Here is a 19,227-nt window from a genome sequence, read left to right as displayed (position 1 = left end):
CCCATCAATCAACGTGTGAGGAGTTGACTGGGTCCAAATGGCCTAATGAGGGATTTTGTCCAAAGTTGACCAGAAAACCAAGATATTCGCAGCGGGTTTCAGTCTCAGAACACAAACCCCATGTGCAACAAATGAAGACTTTTTAATTTTCCTCTAACTCGGCTTAATTTTTGTTTCAAGCAGATAAATAATTGGAGGCAATGAGGGGTTTTCCCTTCCCCCTCCCCACCAGGGGTGGCAGTGACATTCCAGGGCTGAGTCAACACAAGGTGGGGTGGGGATGCTGTCTGGTCCTCACTTGTCTGACCCCCGCCCCAGCTTTCTGGGGGGCCCTTCCTCATTCCCAGCCACGTGAATCCTTGTCCCATAGTCTGGGGGCCACGGGCAACCATTCCAGAGAAAGGTTGGAGACTCAAGGTATCTTCACTCCCCTCCCTGTTTTGGCCACTGCCTTAAACTTTCTCTTATCTCCATTCCCTGAGGCAAAGTGCACGCCCCCTCTTCCAGCAGTGGAGTGTGGAGTAGCCGCCTATCAACTGTAAATCTGCAGGAAAGTTTGAGTAAGTCGTTAAACTTTGGTAGCTTGAAACTATCCGCTGGGGGACTATTGATACCATGAAAATCAACAAATGTTACAAATGAGGGCTCCTTCCTTCTTTCCTTCCTTCCTTCTTTCTTTTCCTTTCTCTTCCTTTTTCTCTCTCTTTCTCTGTTTCTCTCTGATCTGTCTCTTTGTCTCTCAGTGTCTCTCTTTGCCTCTGTCTCTCTGTGTCTGTCTCTCTGTTACTCTCTGTCTCTCACTGACTGTCTCCTAACCAGGGGAGGGAAGTGAGGGGGAGGGAGTGATACGTTAATATTCTCAAAATATTATTCTTCCATCATACATGACTCTGCTATGCATTTCCCCTGATTATGCAGAAACATAACTATGGCAAAAGGGAAAAAATTGTTACTGCTGATCCCAGACTGGCTCCTGTTCATTGCCCCCCTCTTTATTTATTTATTTATTTTATTTTTTATTAAAAAAAATTTTTTTTTTAAAATTATTTATTTATTTATTTATTTTTGGCTGTGTTGGGTCCTCGTTTCTGTGCGAGGGCCTTCTCTAGTTGTGGCAAGCGGGGGCCACTCTTCATCGCGGTGCGCGGGCCTCTCACTGTCGCGGCCTCTCTCTCTTTTTTTTTTTAAAAGGTCCACCTCGGACAACGCACTTTTTTTTTTTTTTTTTTTAAATTATTATTTATTTATTTATTCATTCTTGGCTGTGTTGGGTCTTCGTTTCTGTGCGAGGGCTTTCTCCAGTTGTGGCAAGAGGTGCCACTCTTCATCGCGGTGCGCGGGCCTCTCACTGTCGTGGCCTCTCTTGTTGCGGAGCACAGGCTCCAGACGCGCAGGCTCAGTAGCTGTGGCTCACGGGCCTAGTTGCTCCGTGGCATGTGGGATCTTCCCAGACCAGGGCTCGAACCCGTGTCCCCTGCATCGGCAGGCAGGTTCTCAACCACTGCGCCACCAGGGAAGCCCTGTCGCGGCCTCTCTTGTTGCGGAGCACGGGCTCCAGACGCGCAGGCTCAGTAGTTGTGGCTCACGGGCCCAGCCGCTCCGCGGCATGTGGGATCCTCCCAGACCAGGGCTCGAACCCGTGTCCTCTGCATTGGCAGGCAGATTCTCAACCACTGCGCCACCAGGGAAGCCCCTGCCCCCTCTTTATTTAATGGTTATAGTCAATTTCTTTTCCAGCTTTTTCTCTGTCATCGGCTAGCTTCTCAACATCTGCATCCAAGCAGTGGGTTTGTTTCTCCCTCCATTTTAAAACATAGGACTTTAGTCAGTTAAGCTCGCTTTGAATGAGAATGAAAAAGAAAAAAAAGCACCTCATTATTTAAGCACCCTCTGAGGAGAAGCTTTCTGCAAAGCAAAGAATCCTCTTGTAAGAAATATTGTTATTTTCCGCTACTTTTGCAGGTTTGGGTATAGGGACTTAAAAAAAAAGACTTTTTATTTTAGAATAGTTTTAGATTTACAGAAATGGAAGTCTAAAACTGCGTAGATAATACAGAGTGTTCCTATATACCCCACACCCAGTTTCCCCTATTATTAATTTACATTAACACGGTACATTGGTCACAATTACTGAACCACTATCGATACATTATTATTCACTGAAGTCCATATCTTACTGAGTTCCTTAGTTTCTCCCTGACGTCATTTTTCGGTTCCAGGATCCCATCCAGGACGGCACGTTACATTGACCCATCCTGTCTCCTTCGGTTCTTCTTGGCTGTGACAGTTTCTCAGACTTCCCTTGTTTTTGATGACCTTGACAGATTTGAACAGACCTGTCGTGGATTTTATGTTTTTTCTCATGAGTGGAAGGACGGGGGTTATAGGATTTGGGGAGGAAGACCATGGAGGCGATGTCTCATCCCATCTCATTAAGACCAGGCCAACTACCAACATGACTCATCACTGTGGATGCTGACCTTGATCACCTGGCCCAGGTGCTGGTTGTCAGGTGTCCCCACTGTAACGTTCCTCTTTCTTCCAGGTGTGGAGTTTTGTTGAGTTGCGTCCATCTGTATGGTTCACAGATCCCGTATTTACACGGGGGACTTCCTGTCCTTGTTTTGTGATTGCCCTTCTGTCTGCATGTCACTTGGATCTGTCTGTCTCTGTGGGGGAATCATTACACAAAGCCGAAGGACAGACTAACACGCTTCCCCCTCCCCTGGTGACAATACGCCTCTCATGTTGGGTCCACACTGTCTCCTAGACAGATCCTCTAGCTCATGCTGTCCAGTATGGTAGCCCCTGGCCACCTCTGGTTATTTACATTAAAGTAAAATTTTTATTGAAGTACAGTTGATTTACAATATTGTGTTAATTTCTGTTGTACAGCAAAGTGATTCAGTTATACATATATATACATTCTTTTTCATATTCTTTTCCATTATGGTTTATCACAGGATATTGAATATAGTTCCCTGTGCTCTACAGTAGGACCTTGTTGTTTATCCATCCTAAGGTTATTTACATTTAGATTAATCAAAATTAAACAAAAGTTACAATTCAGTTCCTCAGTTGCACAATCACGATTCAAGAGCTCGGTAGGCATGGGTGGTGAGTGGCTACCATATTGCACAGCGAAGATTACGGACCATTTTCATTGTCATGTTTCCATGATGGCCCCCGCCTCCTTGCCCCACTCTGCCCTCATCCCCACCTCTCCCATTTCCCCAGGACAAATGATGTTATCAGTATTGTTTTCCATGAACCTACAGGTATTGATACAATCATAGACTGGTATATCAGGAACTTTTGGTTATTGTTGTCTTTTTACAAGCAACACTGTTGTTTGTTTAAAAAAAAAAGTCATTACACCCCTGTTTGAGGAAAGCATCCTAAGAAGTTGTTTGGAAAATCTGGGATTTTTGAAGAATGCACTAATCATTCCATCTCTAGACTGCTGTTCTAATCTACAGATCCTGGACTTGAGCTGCAGCATCTAGATTTCCGGTCTCCAGCCACCCTGCTCACTTCAGACTGGCCCCCACTGCCAATCCTAATTGGCAAGAGCCAGTTCCTTAATATCTACCCTGCTGCTACTGTCTGTCTTGAATTCAGTGCGTTTTATATACTGACCGACTCCTCGGTCTCAGGTCTGAAGTCACAGGGAGCTTCTATCAGTAACCGAGGACCACTCAGTTCAGTTCTGGGTTTTTCCTCCAATCGCATGGCTTGTCCCTTTACTTGTGCTACTAAATGTATAAAAGTATATCGAGTTGTACCACCTCCTAGATTCCCTAATTGTTTAATATATTGTGCAATATTTAATACACTGCACCCTTAAAGCTGTCTATCCATTTATCTTTATTTCAAAAATCTGAACATAGGGCCAGAACTGTTCCCCTTTTTCCTCTGGGCCCCATTTTCCCCATCCACAATAAGGATGGCTTAGATGGCCCTGACAGATTCTTTCAGCTCAGATATCATGGCTGTGAATTTGTAAGTCTCTTGGGACAAGAACATCCATGTTGGATGTGGGATCCCTCAATGATTGGTCCCGTGGGCTACTTGCTGGGCACGTCACTTAAACTTTCTGTGCCTCAGCTTCTCCCTTAATAACTGACTCCTTTCCTTTTCAGGGCAAGAGGAGAGAGGGAGAGTTCCTCTGCACAGGGTTTCAAACTCAAAGAACTCCAGGAAACAGGCAGGAGCCTTCTGGGTGTTAGGGATGCAATAGAGAAAGATGGGGACAGTGGCAAATAGAACTATCCCCCACGGGATAGTTCTACAGAGGACAGAGTGAATCAGCTCCAGCCAGCAAAAACATGGCCCCCTAGTTTGAGACCCTCTCTGCTCTAGAATGATTTATCATCTTGGCAAGGGTCTGAGACATTAGCTAAGATGTATTGGGTGTTAGAAGATCCAGGGCAAATCCCAGCTGGGTTACTCACTAGCTAGACTGGCTGCTTGACTGCATGAACCCCAGTTCTTTTACCTGTTAATGGAACTGAACCTCTGTGGCTTGGAAAGTGTATGACGCAGAGTCCAGGGTTAAACCTGCAAATTCAGAGGGCCAATTACCTGTGTCCAAGACTCCATCCCTCCTCTTTACGCAGTTCCCTCGCCCTGGGAACAAGAAGGCCAGCTGGGGGTGAGGATGGTGAAATGAAGCTTAATGAATAATCCGGGAGACTGGCCAGGGTGTTTGGCAGCCTGAGGTGTCAGGGACAGGGGCTGGCTAACAAATGTGGATCTGGGAGGGAATGGGTCAGTGACTTGGACCCCTCTCCAGCCTCATCTGCTCTCTGATGCAGCCACTCTGGCTTCCCCACTCCATCCTCTTCCAGGTCAGGAGCTCTGGGTCTAAGCCCTGGCTCTGCCCCTGCTGTGTGACCTCAGGAAAATGACTTGGCCTTTCTGAGCCAAATCTGATTCCACAATGTGGAGTTCATTACAATACTTACCTCCTCCAGGGTGTTGTAAGCGTCCTGTGATAGAACTATGTCATGTTCCCAAACTTCAGACATTCATGTGCTGCCTTTGCAATTTTTGCCACACTGTTGTGTCACATCTTTTATAATACTGATAAAGCAACACTAGCAGCGACAGCAGCAAACACAGAGTACTTCCTACTGTTCTAAATAGTTTACATCTGTTAACTTTTTTTTGTTTTTTTGTTTTTTGGCCGCACTGTGCAACATGGGGGATGGTTCTCTGACCAGGGATCGAACCCGTGCCCCATGCATTGGGAGCGCAGAGTCTTAACCACTGGACCGCCAGGGAAGTCCCCATCTGTTAACTCTTTTGATCCTCACATCAACTCCACTAGGGAAGCAGTATTTTTTTTTTCTACCCGCCAAATGGAAATTCAGTATTATAATCAAAACTTCAAAGTCTTCCTCCCATACTGCTTTAATGTAAGGAAAAATAGCTTTTAATTTAATTTAATTTTTGGACAGGAAAGTAGTATTTATTGGTGGGCATGAGTAAGGAGAGGACAGCGCCGAGGCTCTCATGAATGCAGGACCTGCCATTTGTCCAGGGGGCCACGATGAGGGATGTATTCGACCCCACAGCCATCCAGGATGAACCACTTTTCTGCCACCATGTTTTCAAATTCATCTGCTTAAACTTAGTAAATCCCCACTTCTTGGAGATGTGAATCTTCTGGAGACCAGGGAACTTGAACTCAGCCCGTGTAGGGCCTCAATCACATGCTCCTTGTTCTGCAGCTCGGTGCGGATGAACATTACGACTTGGCCAGTGTGGACCCTGGCCACTATGCCCTGGGGCTTTCCAAAGGCACTGCGCATACCTGTCTGGAGCCTGGATTGGGGACTCCATGCCAGACATGAATGTCCACCGGAAAGGGCTGTCTCCAAGGCCCCTTAGGGCAACCCATACCGGCAACAGGCTGCATGCACTACTGGGGAAATAGTATTTTATCCCCGTCTTACACCTGAGGAACCAAGGCACAGAGAGGTTAAATAACTTACCCAAGCCACAGCCAGTAAGTGCAAAGCTGGTATTTGTACTAGAGCCTGGCTTCAGGGTCTATGTTCTAACTGTTACTGCCTCTTCATGCCAGAAACTTACTGCTACTATTTAATATTAAAAAAAGAAAAAAACCTCCATTTTTAAACTTTAATACCTGCCTTAGCTTCTTCCTAAGCAATAACATCCATAAAATTATGTATATTATTTTATATGCACACACACACACACACACACAGAGGATATAAATACCCAACTATTAAAAAACCTTTGGGAATCTCTCATCAACACAAAAGGGCTGGCATACAGTAGGCATGCAATAAATGCAGCTGTCATGCTTCTTGTCCAAACCTGAACTGTATGCTAAGGCCCCACTCCTCCAGGAAGCCCTCCTTGATCACACCCCACCCTCAGCTGCCCTATGGGGACCTTCTGCTCTCTGTTCTCCTAGGGGGTGTTAGCGTTGTCACTGAATTAGTGACTTCCTCTCCCCTCCAGGCTGGGGGCCACCTCAGGGCATGAACTGGGTTTTATCACCTCTGTGTCCCCAGTGCCCAGACCAGGACAGGACACCTGACAAGGATGGTGTTTGTTTAATGTGAGGATGGGGATGAAACTGCTAAAGTCCTCATCAAGGATCATGACCAAGCAGTTCCACTTGACCCCAAGTGGCCAGGAGTTAATCATCAAACCCGGGGAGGTCACAAGCAGGTCAAGAAGGGCACAGACCATCTGGGCTGCCAGGTGCTTCCTGGACCTCACTTCCCATTTGATATATAGGGAAACTGAGGCCCCCCAAATGGATGTGACCAGCTCAGATTCACCCAGTGAGACGCTGATAGAGACAAGGCATGAATGTGATCACGTCATTCCCCTGCCTAAAGCCTTCCATGGCTGCCTAGTGCCCCTGGGTGAGGTCCAGACTCTGGATTGGCACAGGCATCCTGTGGACTCTGGTCCTTGCCCACCTCCCCAGCCCCAAACCCACCTGCTGTCCCATCCTTGCCTTTTCTGTTCGAGTCCTCTTGCACATGTCTCCGTTCCTGGAACACCCCATGTTTTTCAGTTTCAGACCTTTGCTTTCCCTGTTCCCGATTCCTGGCTCCTCTCAGTCTCCTCCTCCAGGAAGCCTTCCCAGCCCTCAAGGGCCAGGTGAGGTACCTGCTCTGGGCGCCTGCAGCCCTGCCCCACCTCTTTCTCCCAACATCTGACAGCATTGATCAGAGCTGCTCTTCAGTGGTATCTTGGGGCTTCTTGAGGGCAGGGGACATGCTGTCTTGTTTGAGGCTAAAGGTCCCAGGACTTGACACATAGTTGGTGTCCAATAAATATTCTTTGAATGAATGAATCGGTTGTCAGAGTCATTCATTTGAACAATAAATAATTGTTTGGGTCCCAATGTTGGGTATAAAATATCAGAGGTGAGGAGTAGCTTCAGAAGAAAACATGCCTTTCTCATGTGACAGATAATAATTGTTTCTTTATCCTTGTTTTCTCGTCTCAGACCTAAGTTGACCTTGACAGTGGTCCAGGGGAAGTGGCTTGGCATTCGGGACAAGCACTGGACTTGGAGGTGTCTGTGTCACAACAAAGGTGGTCCAGGGTGAGAGTTAAAGGGTGCCCCTCGCTGGCTGGGTGGCCTTGGCCGAGTGAGTCCCCCTCTCTGGGCCTCAGTTTCTTCATCTGTGAAATGGGACCAGGTAATCACATGTCTTGGACAGCAAACCGGGAGGCAGTGAAGGCTGATCTTGTCCCCTTTCTCCTCCAGTGGGGAGCTGTCCCTTTAACACAGGAGGAGGGGTCAAGGCCACAGGAAGCTGCAGGAAGCTGGCAGAGCCAGTGCCCAGGCACGCTGGTGGGCAGCAGGCTGGGGCTGAGCTGGTCTGGGGACTGTTGAGAAGGAAGGTAAGGGGTTCTGGGGCCCAAATAGAGCCCTGGGGCTCTGTGTACATTTGTGAATGTGAGTAGAGGCTAGTCTGGAAAGTTCTGGGGCCAAGTCCCAGCTGAGTGGACAGAAAGTGGGAGGGTGAGATGGTCCGAAGTCCTCCCAGGAACATGGGTTCAGCTCAGGGTGCTTGTGGCCCGTCTGCCTTGGAGTAGAAGGCTAGGGGTCTGGGACCCTGAGGATCGGGGAGCACATCCTGATCCCAGGGGGGTGGGGCTGACATTCTGCCAGCCAAGGGGTGGCTGAGGGTTCCCAGCCCTGGCACCAGAGACTTGACTGTTGAGCGTCACCCAGGTGGCCTCTGGGGAAAAGCGTGAGGGACAAGGGAGGTGGAAAAGGTATTCAGTTGGTCTTTACCCCAATTCATAGATGTAGCAGGTGTCCTCCTGGGCATCTGGGCTCGATAAGGCTGTTGGAAACTTGGGGTTCATTTATTTGACTGATGCCTGCTGTCCTCTTCTGGGCAGTCGGTATAACCAAGAGGGCTGGGGGAGCCTGGGGACTGAGGCAGGAGCATTTAGCTCCTAAGGACAACTGGCAGTTAAGTGCTAAATGCTCACACCTTTAATGATAATAATGCTAATATAAAAGAGAAAGTAAAGCATGGTGGGTAAGAACGCAGATGCCAAAGTGCACTGTCTGAGTTTGAATTCTGGCCATGCCATTTCTAGCTGTGTGACCTTGGACAAGTTACTTAACCTCTCTGGGCCTCAGTTTCATTGTCTATAAAGTGCAGTTAATAATTGAACCTATCTCAGGGTCGTTGTAATGATTATATGAGATAAAATATAAGGTGGTTGGTATAGTGCCTGGCTCAAAGTAAGTCCCATATAATTATTAGCTATTATTATATGTGAAGCAGAGTTGATGCCTTTACTTTATGGTCTCACTTAATCATCACAATGATCCTGTGATGCACAAGCTCTTCTCCCAGTTTGTTGTGTGGCTGGTTCCTTTTCATTTTTCAGGTCTCAGTTTTAATGGTCACCTCCTCCAAAAGGCCTTTCCTGACCTCCTGACCCAAAGTAGGTCCCCTGTTCTTCTCTTCAAGACTCCATATATGCCTGTTGCCCTTTTAGCAGTTCTCACCATTTCTGATTATTTTGTTTGTCTATACAGTTATTTGTTGCATGTCGATCCCCTTCTGAGATTATAAGTCACCTCCAGGAGTAGATGTCTGTCTGGTTCACCATGGTATCCCCAGTTCCTAGGTCAGGGCCTACACCTTGTAAGCATTCTAGAGTAACAATGAGCCTACCAGCACTGTTAGAAGACCCCAATGAGATAACGCCTCCAAAGGACTCAGTCAATTTCTGGTAATTGGATTCAACAAAGGATAGCTATTATTATTATTATTAATCTGCACCAAAACCTGTGAGTTGGGATGTTATTATTCCCATTTTACAGAAGGGGAAATAGGTACACAGAGGTTGAGACACTTGTCTGGGTCACACAGCCAAGAAGTCATAGCTAGTTTCTAACTTTGGTCTCTGATTGACCCCAAAGCTCACATGCTTGGGCTCTGGGGCTGAGGTGAGGCCCAGGGCTGGGTATGCGGGATATGTGTGACCCATGGGCTACCCTCCCCCAGTGCCATGCCCTGCTTAAGAATTGTCCTGGATGGAACTGGGTGGAGGTGGTTCAGGCTTTGCCATGCATGGGGAACCCCAGGGCCATCCCAACAAAGGCCCAGAGTCAAATCCAGGGACAGGAGACCTGGAAACCTCTGAAGGGGGGAGCCCAGCTCTTGACTAAGCAGGGGTGACAAGAAGCTTGGGCTTGTGGTGGGCGGGGGAGGGCGCAGCGCTCCTCCTAGTGGCAAATAATGGAACTGCAGCCCCACTATTGGGCGGCCCAATGCCTTTCTGCTCCGGAAAAAAAAAAGGGGGGGGGGGGGGCGGTGGTGGTGGGAGGGCACAGCGTTTGCTCCTTAAAAAAAATCCTTCTAATTTTCTCCCTTCTAATTTCCTCCCTCTCTGCTTCTCGCCCTTACACACTGGTTCATTCACTCACTCAGTCATCCGCACTTTGGCTTAAAACCTCCCAGCGGCTTCCCATAGCAAGTAGAATTAGAATAATATCCCAACTCTTCACCGTGGGCTGGAACGCCCTCCTCTGCATCCCTGACCACCTCTCCTTGCTCGCCTCCTACTCTCACCTCCACCAGTCCCTTCTCTCAGCACCAGGAACGCTCTAAGTTCATTTCCCTCGAGGCGGTGGTTCTACCTGCTGTTCCCTCTGCAGAACGCTTTTCCCTTGCTTCTCTTCTTGTCATTCATCTCAAAGTTCCCCCTTTGAGAACTTGCAGGTCAACAGAAAAGTAAGTTACCTCTCAACCAACCAAAAATGCACAGCTCCGATCTGCCTCCCAATTCAAACTGTTAAAAACTCTAAACCATCGCCAAAAGCAAGACGGGTGGTTTATTACATTTAATGAGATGACTGGAAATTTGAACACTTAGCAGATATTTGATGATATTAAGAAATCATTTTAATATTTTTAGACGTGATAATGGCATTGTGATTGCATTTTAAAAAATAAACATCAGTGAGGTATAATTTCCATAAAATAAAATTAGCTTACTCAAGGTTAGAATTTGAAGAGTTTGGACAAATGTATACTGTTCTGAAACTGTGGCTACAATGTTTAAAAAGAGTTCTTTGCTTTTAGAGCTACGTGCTGAAATATTTACAGAAGAAATAATATGGGAGGAAAGTTATAATAATAATAAAGGGGGAAGAAATAACAATACAGGAAGGAGGATTAGGCGTAGATATGGAGAAAACAAGGCAGGCCGTGCGTTGATGATTGTTGAAACTAAGTGATGGCTACACGGGAGCTTCGTCAGACAGTTCTTGACACTTTTGCTGTGTTTAAAATTTCCATAATACAAGCTTAAAAAAAAGTTTCTTTCCTGGGAGACGTCTTTGCTGACCACCCTTGCTAAAATAATACCCTCCCCTCTAGGTCACTCCTGTTTGAAATTCTGTGATTCTGTCTCCCCAGCTAGACCGTGAGCTCCGGCAAAGCAGGGGCTGCCTCTGACGTGTCCCCTCCTGGGTCCCAAAACCTGGAACTGCCTGGCACATAGTAGGTGCCTCAGTAATGTCTTTTGAATAAATGAATGAATAATGAATGATGAATGAATGAATTCTCCCACTCTCATTCATTTATCACCACTATTGGCCACGTTCTCCATCCCCAGCGCCACAGTTACAGAAGAAAAGGGCCCCTAGTCCAAACGTCCTTGTCCAGCTGGTGAAACTGAGGCCCAGAGAGGCCCAGACACTTCCCTGGAGCCTCACAGCTTGGCAGCCATATGGCACTAAGGGAACCAAGCGGAGGAGCTTCTCCCTCTCCCCGTCCCCTGTTCTGGTTACAGGGACTCTTGGCTGGAGCTGCTGGGGCTAGGAGGTTTGTGCCCTCCTGCAGGCCCTCTAGGTGGTTGCTGGGATGGAGGACCCTCTGGCGGAGTGTGCCAAGGGTGAGCACTTCCACATCGTCACACCTCTGCTGGAGAGCTGGGCACTGTCCCAGGTGGTGGGCATGCCTGTCTTCCTCAAGTATGAGAATGTGCAGCCGACTGGCTCCTTCAAGATCCGTGGCATTGGACATTTCTGCCAGGAGGTGAGGGTGTGTGGGCAGGAGGGGAGAGTGAGGTTGTACAGATGGAAGGGGACAGCTGTGGGCAGGGCGAGGGGTGGGGAGAGTTGGAGTGGAAGGGTCTAACTCCACCCACACAGGCCTCCATGACACCTGCTTGGGTCAGCCCCCACCCACATACCTTGTCTTCCCAGGTGGCCAAAAAGGGATGCAGACACCTGGTGTGCTCCTCAGGTGAGCCCACCCCTTTCTACTTCATGAGGGTCCTCAGGGCTGGGTTGGGGGAGGAGGAGCCGGCTGGAGCAGCAGTAGATGTCCAGGGCTTGGCCTCTTTTTTTTTTTTTTTTAATAAATTTATTTATTTATTTGTTTGTTTTATTATGGCTGCACGTGGGCTTTCTCTAGTTGCGGCGAGTGGGGGCTACTCTTTGTTGTGGTGCGCGGGCTTCTCATTGCGGTGGCTTCTCTTGTCGCAGAGCACGGGCTCTAGGTGCCCAGGCTCCCGTAGTTGTGGCACGTGGGCCTCAGTAGTTGCAGCACGTGGGCTCAGTAGTTGTGGCTCACGGGCTCTAGAGCACAGTCTCAGTAGTTGTGGTGCATGGGCTTAGCTGCTCCATGGCAAGTGGGATCTTCCCGGACCAGGGCTCGAACCCATGTCCCCTGCATTGGCAGGCGGATTCTTAACCACTGCGCCACCAGGGAAGTCCTTGGCCTCTTCTTAAAGGTCCAGTCTCATCAAGGTCATGGTCAGATGGCTGCTTTGTATGTCCTTTCCCAGCCCCCTTCCCATCATTCAAGCCTCCTGGTAGTAAGTGATAAAAACCCAATCATACGGGTTTAAGTTACAGGCTCCAAGAATTGAAGAATTCTTGGGATAATTGGCTTTCAGGCACAGCTGGATCCAGGAGCTCTCCTCTGTACCTCTCCTTTTCTTGGCTTGTCTTTCCTCTGTACTAACTTTACTCTCATATAGACCACATGGTAACAAGATGGCCATCAGGAGTCTTAGGCTTGCCTCCTACCATCCTACCAACCCTGGTGAAAAGGGAGTACCCTTTCCCAATGGCCTCATCAATCCATGAATTGGTCTTTTTGGCCCAGCTTGTCCCATGTACTCATCCCTGAACCAATCATGGTTCAGGTGATTGCGTTCTCTGATTGGCTCCACATAGATCACGTGTCCACCTCTGGGGCCAATGGTGGGACATATAAGTGTCGGGAAGGAGTGACTCCCAAAGGGGAATGGAGGGGGTGGGAGAACAGTGTGTCAACAGGCTAATGCAAATGCCCACAGCACCCCCTTCTCCTGCCTCCACAGGGGGTAACGCTGGCATCGCTGCTGCTTACGCTGCTCGGAAGCTGGGCATCCCAGCCACCATTGTGCTCCCCGAGGGCACCTCTCCGCAGGTGGTGAGGAGGCTGCAGGCGGAGGGGGCCGAAGTTCAGCTGACTGGAAAGGTAAAGACCTCAAGACGGGGAAACCAGCTGAAGGGGGCTGTTCCCCCTTTGCTCCCACCTCACCCCCAAGAGATCCTGTTTCCTTTTCCTTTCTGTGAACTGTGCCTGGGACCCAGTCATCCCTGAGGATGGCTGAGCTGAGGGGTGAGTGAGATGTGTTGTATATTAAGGGCTGGGATCTGTCAACTTGCCTCTCCCCGCCTTGAGAAGACTTTTCCTGTGTGAACCCAAGAGAAGCGGGAAGCTGGTGGTTACCAGGAGTGTATCTGTCTCCCTGCGTCCTCACTAACACTTGGTACTATCCACTTTAAATTTTTGCCGTTCAATAAGACAAAAAGTGTAAAGAAAGATGATGACAGCGTCATCCCCCATTCTGAGGCCACCCCGAAATGAAAGGATATTCATCTGATAAGGATATCATTGGTTCACTTTTTACCCAAGAAACAGAGACCCAAACATGTCATCCTTCTCCCTTCCTGGGAAGAAGAAGAAAAAAAAATCCATCCATCCATCCATCCATCCATCATCCCTGGAAAACAGGCTTTTAAAAACCATCAAAGTTAAAACTAAAAGCCATATCATGGTACCCAAAAGCTGGTCTCCAAATACTTAGTGTATACAGTTTCCTTCCTTCCTGCCTGCTTTTCTGTCTCCCTTTCTCCTTCCTTCCTTCATATATTCATCCATTCATTCGTTCACTCACTCACTCATTCATTCATTCATTCAACATCCTTCCGTCCATCACCCTTTCTCCCTCCCTCTGCCTTCTTTCCCACCCCTCCATCCATCCATCATCCATCCAACAGATATTCATTGAGCACATAATATGTGCCTGCTCTATGTTAGGCAGTGCTAAGAATACAGAGGTAATAAGACGTGGTCTCTACTCTTACAAAGCTCCAAGTATTGTTGGGGAGACTCGCAGGTAACCAGGTGATGAGAATAGAACACGGTGGGTCCTGCCTGGATTGTAAAAAGCACATGGCATCCATTTGTCCACTTGGAAGCCTCTGCCTTTGTCCCAGGAGGCTGCTGGGTCCACACCAGCTCTGGTCTCACCGTCAGGGGTCTCCTCAGCCCACTGGCCCCTGGAGCCATCCAGGAGACCTCAGGCTCTGCTCCAACCTCCATAGCCGTCTGACTCCCGTCTTCTGAGGGCCTCGGTTTCTCTTTAGGTCTGGGACGAGGCCAATCTGAGGGCACAAGAGTTGGCCAAGAAGGACGGCTGGGTGAACATCCACCCGTTTGACCACCCCCTGATATGGTAATGCTGGTGCCCCTCTCCCCATGGAACTCAGCACTGAGAGACCCTCATTGAGTCAGGGTCCTCCCACTGGACAGAGGGGAAACTGAGGCCCAAAGAGGAGAAGAGGCTTGGAAGCCAGGCACATGGAGGTCCAGACCCCACCTCTGCCACTTGTGATTTGTGTGACTCTGCAAAGCATCTCACCACCCATGCCTCAGTTTCCACGTGTGTAAAATGGAAATGCTAATAATAAATCCCCTTGACTGAGTGTGTACTTTGGGACACATTTAATCCGTTTAGTCTTCCCCAAAGCCCTAGAGATGGTTTTTCTAATGCCCATTTTACAGGTGAGGAAACTGAGGCACAGAGAGGTCAAGCTACTTGCTGAAGATCACACAGCTAGTAAGTGGCGGAGACCTTGGGTCCCAGGCCCAGGACTCGAGTTGGGCTGGTTCCAAGTGTTACTCTGGTCTCCTCTTAACCAGACACAAGAACGCTGCCTCTTTCCAGCGTTGTGGAATGGATTAAATGGATTGAGCATGTGCCTGGGAGGTTGATGAAAGGGGGAAAGAATGAGTGAATGAATAAACTGAGTGGATGAAAGCTGAGTGAACTGTGGCAGGGTCTCCCTCCACGTGCCATGGGTGGGGAGGTGGATGGCGACGCGGGGAGTGTGTGTGGATGTGAGCCTGTGGGGCTGGGGCCTCCCTCACCCCTGCTTCTCTCTCCTGCTCCCTCATCCTGCAGGGAAGGCCACGGGAGCCTGGTGCGGGAGCTGAAGGCAGTGCTGGGGACCCCACCGGGTGCCCTGGTGCTGGCAGTGGGGGGCGGAGGCCTCCTGGCCGGGGTGTCGGCTGGTCTGGCAGAGGTGGGCTGGCAGCATGTGCCCATAATTGCCATGGAGACGCAAGGGGCACACAGTTTCAATGCGGCCATCAAGGCAGGCAGGCTGGTGACACTGCCGGACATCACCAGGTAGGCATAGGCTGGGGGCATTTGTGGGGCGCTAAGCTGCCCTAGGACCTCCCAGTCCCACTTAGTGGAAGTGGGGCACTCAAGGGGGGGGGGGTCACCTTTTTTTTTTAATTAAAAAAAGATTTTTTTTTTGCCACACCATGGCATGTGGGATCTTAGCTCCCAAACCAGGGATCGAACCCATGACCCCTGCAGTGGAAGCACAGAGTCTTAACCACTGGACCACCAGGGAAGTCCCCTCAAGGGGGTCTCCTTAATCCTGCATGGCTCATCTGTAGGACTTTTCATTCCCCGCTTAAACCCATCAGTGTGTTCCCCAAGCTCTCAGGCCCAAATCAGACTCCTCCCCATTCCACTTCCGCCACTGGCCTGTCTTCCTGTCCCTTGAATGGGTCATGCTCTTTCCTCCCTCCGCGCCTTTGCACGGGCTGTGTCCTCTGCCCAGAAGTCCTAGGGTTCCCTCTTCTTCTTTTGGCTGTTTTCTCTCCCCTCAGAGAGATTCTCCCCTCAACCCTGTCATCGGAGGTTCCCCTCCCAAGTTCTCCCTCATAGTGTCTACCTACAGTGGGTATTTATTTACTTGTTCTTGTGTTTCCTTACTCACTGCTGTCTCCCCTCCCAGACTTGGTGCTTGGTAACAGCAATAACAATAATCGCAACCAACACTTCTGTAGAACTCACTATCTGTCAGGCTCTATTCTAAGCACTTGAAATGTTTTAACTCATTCTCTACGACAACGTCGTGAGCCAGCTATTGTTAGTATCCCAGTTTTTCAGATGAGGAAACTGAGGCTCAGGGAGGTGAAGTGACTTTTCCAAGGTCACACAGCTAGTTTAGAGCCAAGGTTTGAAACCAGGCAGCCTGGCACCAGAGTCCGTACTCTGGGCCACTTAGGGCTCAGAGCCAGTTCTTATGAGCTCAGCAAAGCCTCTCCCAGGCCTGAAACACTGCCCAGCTCAGGAAAATACCAGCAGGTAGGTGATCCCAAGCACGGAGGTAAAGAGCGTGGACTCTGGAGCCAGACTACCTGAATTTGAACCCACATTCTGCTATTGACTAGCTGTGTGGCCTTGAGCAAGTGACTCAACCTCTGTGAACTTCAGTTTCCTAACCTATAAAATGGAACTCATAAATTTCTAACTCCAAGGGAGAGCATAAGGATTAAAACAGAAAATCCAGGGACTTCCCTGGCGGTCCAGTGGTTACAACTCCGTGCTGCCACTGCAGGGGGCGCAGGTTCGATCCCTGGTTGGGGAACTAAGATCCCACATGCTGCATGGCGCAGCCAAACAAATAACAAACAAACAAACAAAACCCCTGTCAGAAAATCCAAGCATCCAGCACCTTGTAAACATTCAATGAATATTAGCTATAGTATAGACATGGTAAATGTTTATTAATGAATAAAATGAAAAAAAGATCATTTTCTAGGCTTGGCTTTCTGGGGTCTGTGCAAGAACAACACAGTCATGGCTGTAGAGTCAGAGGGGGTGATGTGCATTCATCAGCCATTCTTGGGACACACAATTTTTGAGTGCTTCCTCTGAGCCAGGCGCTGCTTGAGATTCTTGAAATGCTGGGCCCCCGGCCCATTGCAGGATGGGCGGGGGGCCCGGGGCTGGGGAGGGCTGGCGCTGTGCGGGGAGGAGACTTGATTCCCCAGCTCCTCTCCGCACCCCTGCCCTCCCTGCCCCACCTGCCCGCTCCTACAGTGTAGCCAAATGCCTGGGTGCCAGGACGGTGGCTGCACAGGCCCTGGCGTGTACGAAGGAGTTCAAGGTCTTCTCTGAGGTGGTGGAGGATTCTGAGGCTGTGAGCGCCGTGCAGCGGTTCCTGGGTGAGTAAGCACTGCCCCCCACCCGGGCTCAGAAACCGGCAAAGTCCCTGGATCCCCTGGAGAGAGTGTGCTCCCTCTTGTCTGTATCCTCAGTGCCTATCGCAGGGCAGGGTATACAGTAATCATATAGTAAGAGCACGTTGAGTGGATGGAAAGGGTGGGGGTGAAGAAGGGGTGTGTCCTGCTGTCTCTAGCCTCCGGACTTCTGTACCCACTCTTCTTCCCTCTGGCTGCCCATCCTGGCCCTCCTCCCTATTGGTTTCATGTAACTAAGGGCTACTCAGCTATCGTGGCACCTCCTCCAGGAAGTCTCCTCTGATCTCTCACCCCCACCCAACCTGGGTTGAAGACTTCCTATGCACCAATCCCAACAGTCTCATAACTGCCAGATTCTTATCCAACTACATCACTAGACTATGAACTCTATGAGGGCGGGGGCTGGTGTGTCTCGTTCATTGTTGTGTCCCCAGGGCCTTCCTAGCACTGGGCCTGGCAGGGAGGGGGCGCTCAATAAATATTTGTTGAGTGAATGGATGACTGTATGAGTGAGTGGAAAGGTGGATAATGAATAGGTGGATGGGTGGGTGGATAGACGGATGGATTGATGGGCAGTGGATTGACAAATGACGTGGATGAAATGGATGGAAGGATGGGTGGACACATTGATTAATGGACACATTGATGGATGGACAGACAGACAGTCAAATGATGGATAGGGGCTGAATGGATGGATGGATGAATGGATGGATGGATGGATGGATAAAACAATGATTGATAGATACACTGATAGATGGACAGACAGTCTAATGATGGATAGAGGGAGGGCTGGATGGATGGCTAGATGAAAGGCAGACGGATGGAGGGATAATGGTCAGATTGATGGATGGAGAGAGAGTCAGACAAATGATGGATTGTGAGATGGATGTCTGGATGGCTGGCTTCATGGAACTGCAGTGCCCAGAGCCTGCTGAGCCCTAACTGGTTTTTCCTCCCTTTCCTCGCCTCCACCCCCGTCCCCCTACTCTGGGCAGATGATGAGCGAACGCTGGTGGAGCCTGCCTGCGGGGCAGCCTTAGCTGCCATCTACTCAGGCCTCCTGGGGAGGCTCCAGGCTGAGGGCCGCCTGCACCCTTCCCCGGCCTCGGTCGTGGTCATCGTGTGTGGAGGCAACAACATTGACAGTGGAGAGCTACAGGCTCTGAAAGCCCAGCTGGGCCAGGGCTGAGGGAACCTGGTTTAGGAGGGCCGGCTGGGCCCCAGTGATCCCCAAGAGGCTCCTGGACACCCCTGGAGGGGGTTGCTGGCTGAGGGGCCTCTGTGCTCATGGATGGCTGTGGCAGCTGCCCTGTGTTGCTGTGCTGGCTGCCTCCTGCAGGAAGCCCTCCTGAACTGCTCCCTTTGGCTTCCCTGCAGCTCTGGCCAATAAACCCTTTCTGAGTTGGGCCTGTAACTCCAGCAGGTCCATTTTTTCCACCTCCATGAACTCAGAGAAGGCACACAGCAACCTGATGCCAGCACTCTGATGAAGCGACTCTTTTCACATCACACGGCTTGTGCAACAAAGCCAAGAATTCAGAACTCCGGTTCCTAAGGGAATCTGGCCATGCTGAGCTCCTAACTGGGCTTCCCTTACCTGACGGACCTGCTCAGGAAGGGGAGGGGGACATTCTGTCACTTCTCAGGCCTGGGCTGGTAGGACAATATTGCCAGTCTTTATCAAGTGCTTGTCATGTGCCAGAAATGCTTCTAAGAACTTTCTATTCATTGTCCTCTTTAACGTTCACAAAGGCACTATGAAGTAGAAACCATTATTATCGTCCCTGTTCTACAGATGGGGACACTGAGGCATGGAAAGGTGACATAACTAGCTCGAGGTCACACAGGCTGGAATGTAGCCCAGCCAGTTTCAAACCCTGTGATTTTCGACATGACTGTATTTCTTGGACCTCCGCCTTCTTTGTGTGGTGGGACATTGGAGAAGGAGGTAGGGCCTCCAGGTCGGTCTGGACACACCTGTGGGTCACAAGGAGGGTGGACACTGGTCCTGAAACTGGGCACCTGCAGCCCCTGGGAAGGATCTCTTCGGAAACCGAGAGAAAAATTAGAATCCTTTGTGGCCACCAGGGGGCAGCAAATTGTCTCCAATGGGGAAGCCCCCGGCTCC

At 49.6% G+C, this 19,227-nt stretch overlaps 1 protein-coding gene and 1 non-coding gene across 3 annotated transcripts; one reads left to right on the top strand and one right to left on the bottom strand.

The window, feature by feature from the left end:
- Positions 1-5,873: 5,873 nt before the first annotated feature.
- Positions 5,874-6,005, bottom strand: LOC132348323 (small nucleolar RNA SNORA70). The gene has a single exon (XR_009497441.1). It is a non-coding gene; the product is annotated as a small nucleolar RNA SNORA70 (small nucleolar RNA).
- Positions 6,006-7,827: 1,822 nt separating this feature from the next.
- SDSL (serine dehydratase like) lies at positions 7,828-18,783 on the top strand. Of its 2 annotated transcripts, none has more exons than XM_059894325.1 (8): positions 7,828-7,902; positions 11,376-11,570; positions 11,741-11,780; positions 12,865-13,004; positions 14,180-14,268; positions 14,998-15,225; positions 16,939-17,063; positions 18,095-18,783. In XM_059894325.1, the coding sequence occupies exons 2-8, from the start codon at positions 11,397-11,399 to the stop codon at positions 18,286-18,288; spliced, it is 990 nt and encodes a 329-aa protein (XP_059750308.1). In that variant the 5' UTR covers positions 7,828-7,902; positions 11,376-11,396; the 3' UTR covers positions 18,289-18,783. The 2 variants fall into 2 exon arrangements, with proteins under 2 accessions (XP_059750308.1, XP_059750307.1); XM_059894324.1 differs by having other exon boundaries at positions 7,843-7,902; positions 11,326-11,570.
- The last annotated feature ends 444 nt before the right edge of the window (positions 18,784-19,227 follow it).

The sequence above is a fragment of the Balaenoptera ricei genome, chromosome 14 (assembly GCF_028023285.1).
Source record: "Balaenoptera ricei isolate mBalRic1 chromosome 14, mBalRic1.hap2, whole genome shotgun sequence".
In the NCBI taxonomy this organism is placed as follows: domain Eukaryota; kingdom Metazoa; phylum Chordata; class Mammalia; order Artiodactyla; family Balaenopteridae; genus Balaenoptera; species Balaenoptera ricei.
This window is presented reverse-complemented; position numbering and strand designations above follow the sequence as displayed.

Excerpts from the sequence above, each read along its gene's own strand:
- SDSL (XM_059894325.1), top strand. The coding sequence starts at position 11,397 with ATGGAGGACCCTCTGGCGGAGTGTGCCAAGGGTGAGCACTTCCACATC. Across the intron at positions 13,005-14,179 it reads AAGTTCAGCTGACTGGAAAG|GTCTGGGACGAGGCCAATCT; the intron begins GTAAAGACCTCA and ends GTTTCTCTTTAG. Across the intron at positions 17,064-18,094 it reads CGCCGTGCAGCGGTTCCTGG|ATGATGAGCGAACGCTGGTG; the intron begins GTGAGTAAGCAC and ends TACTCTGGGCAG.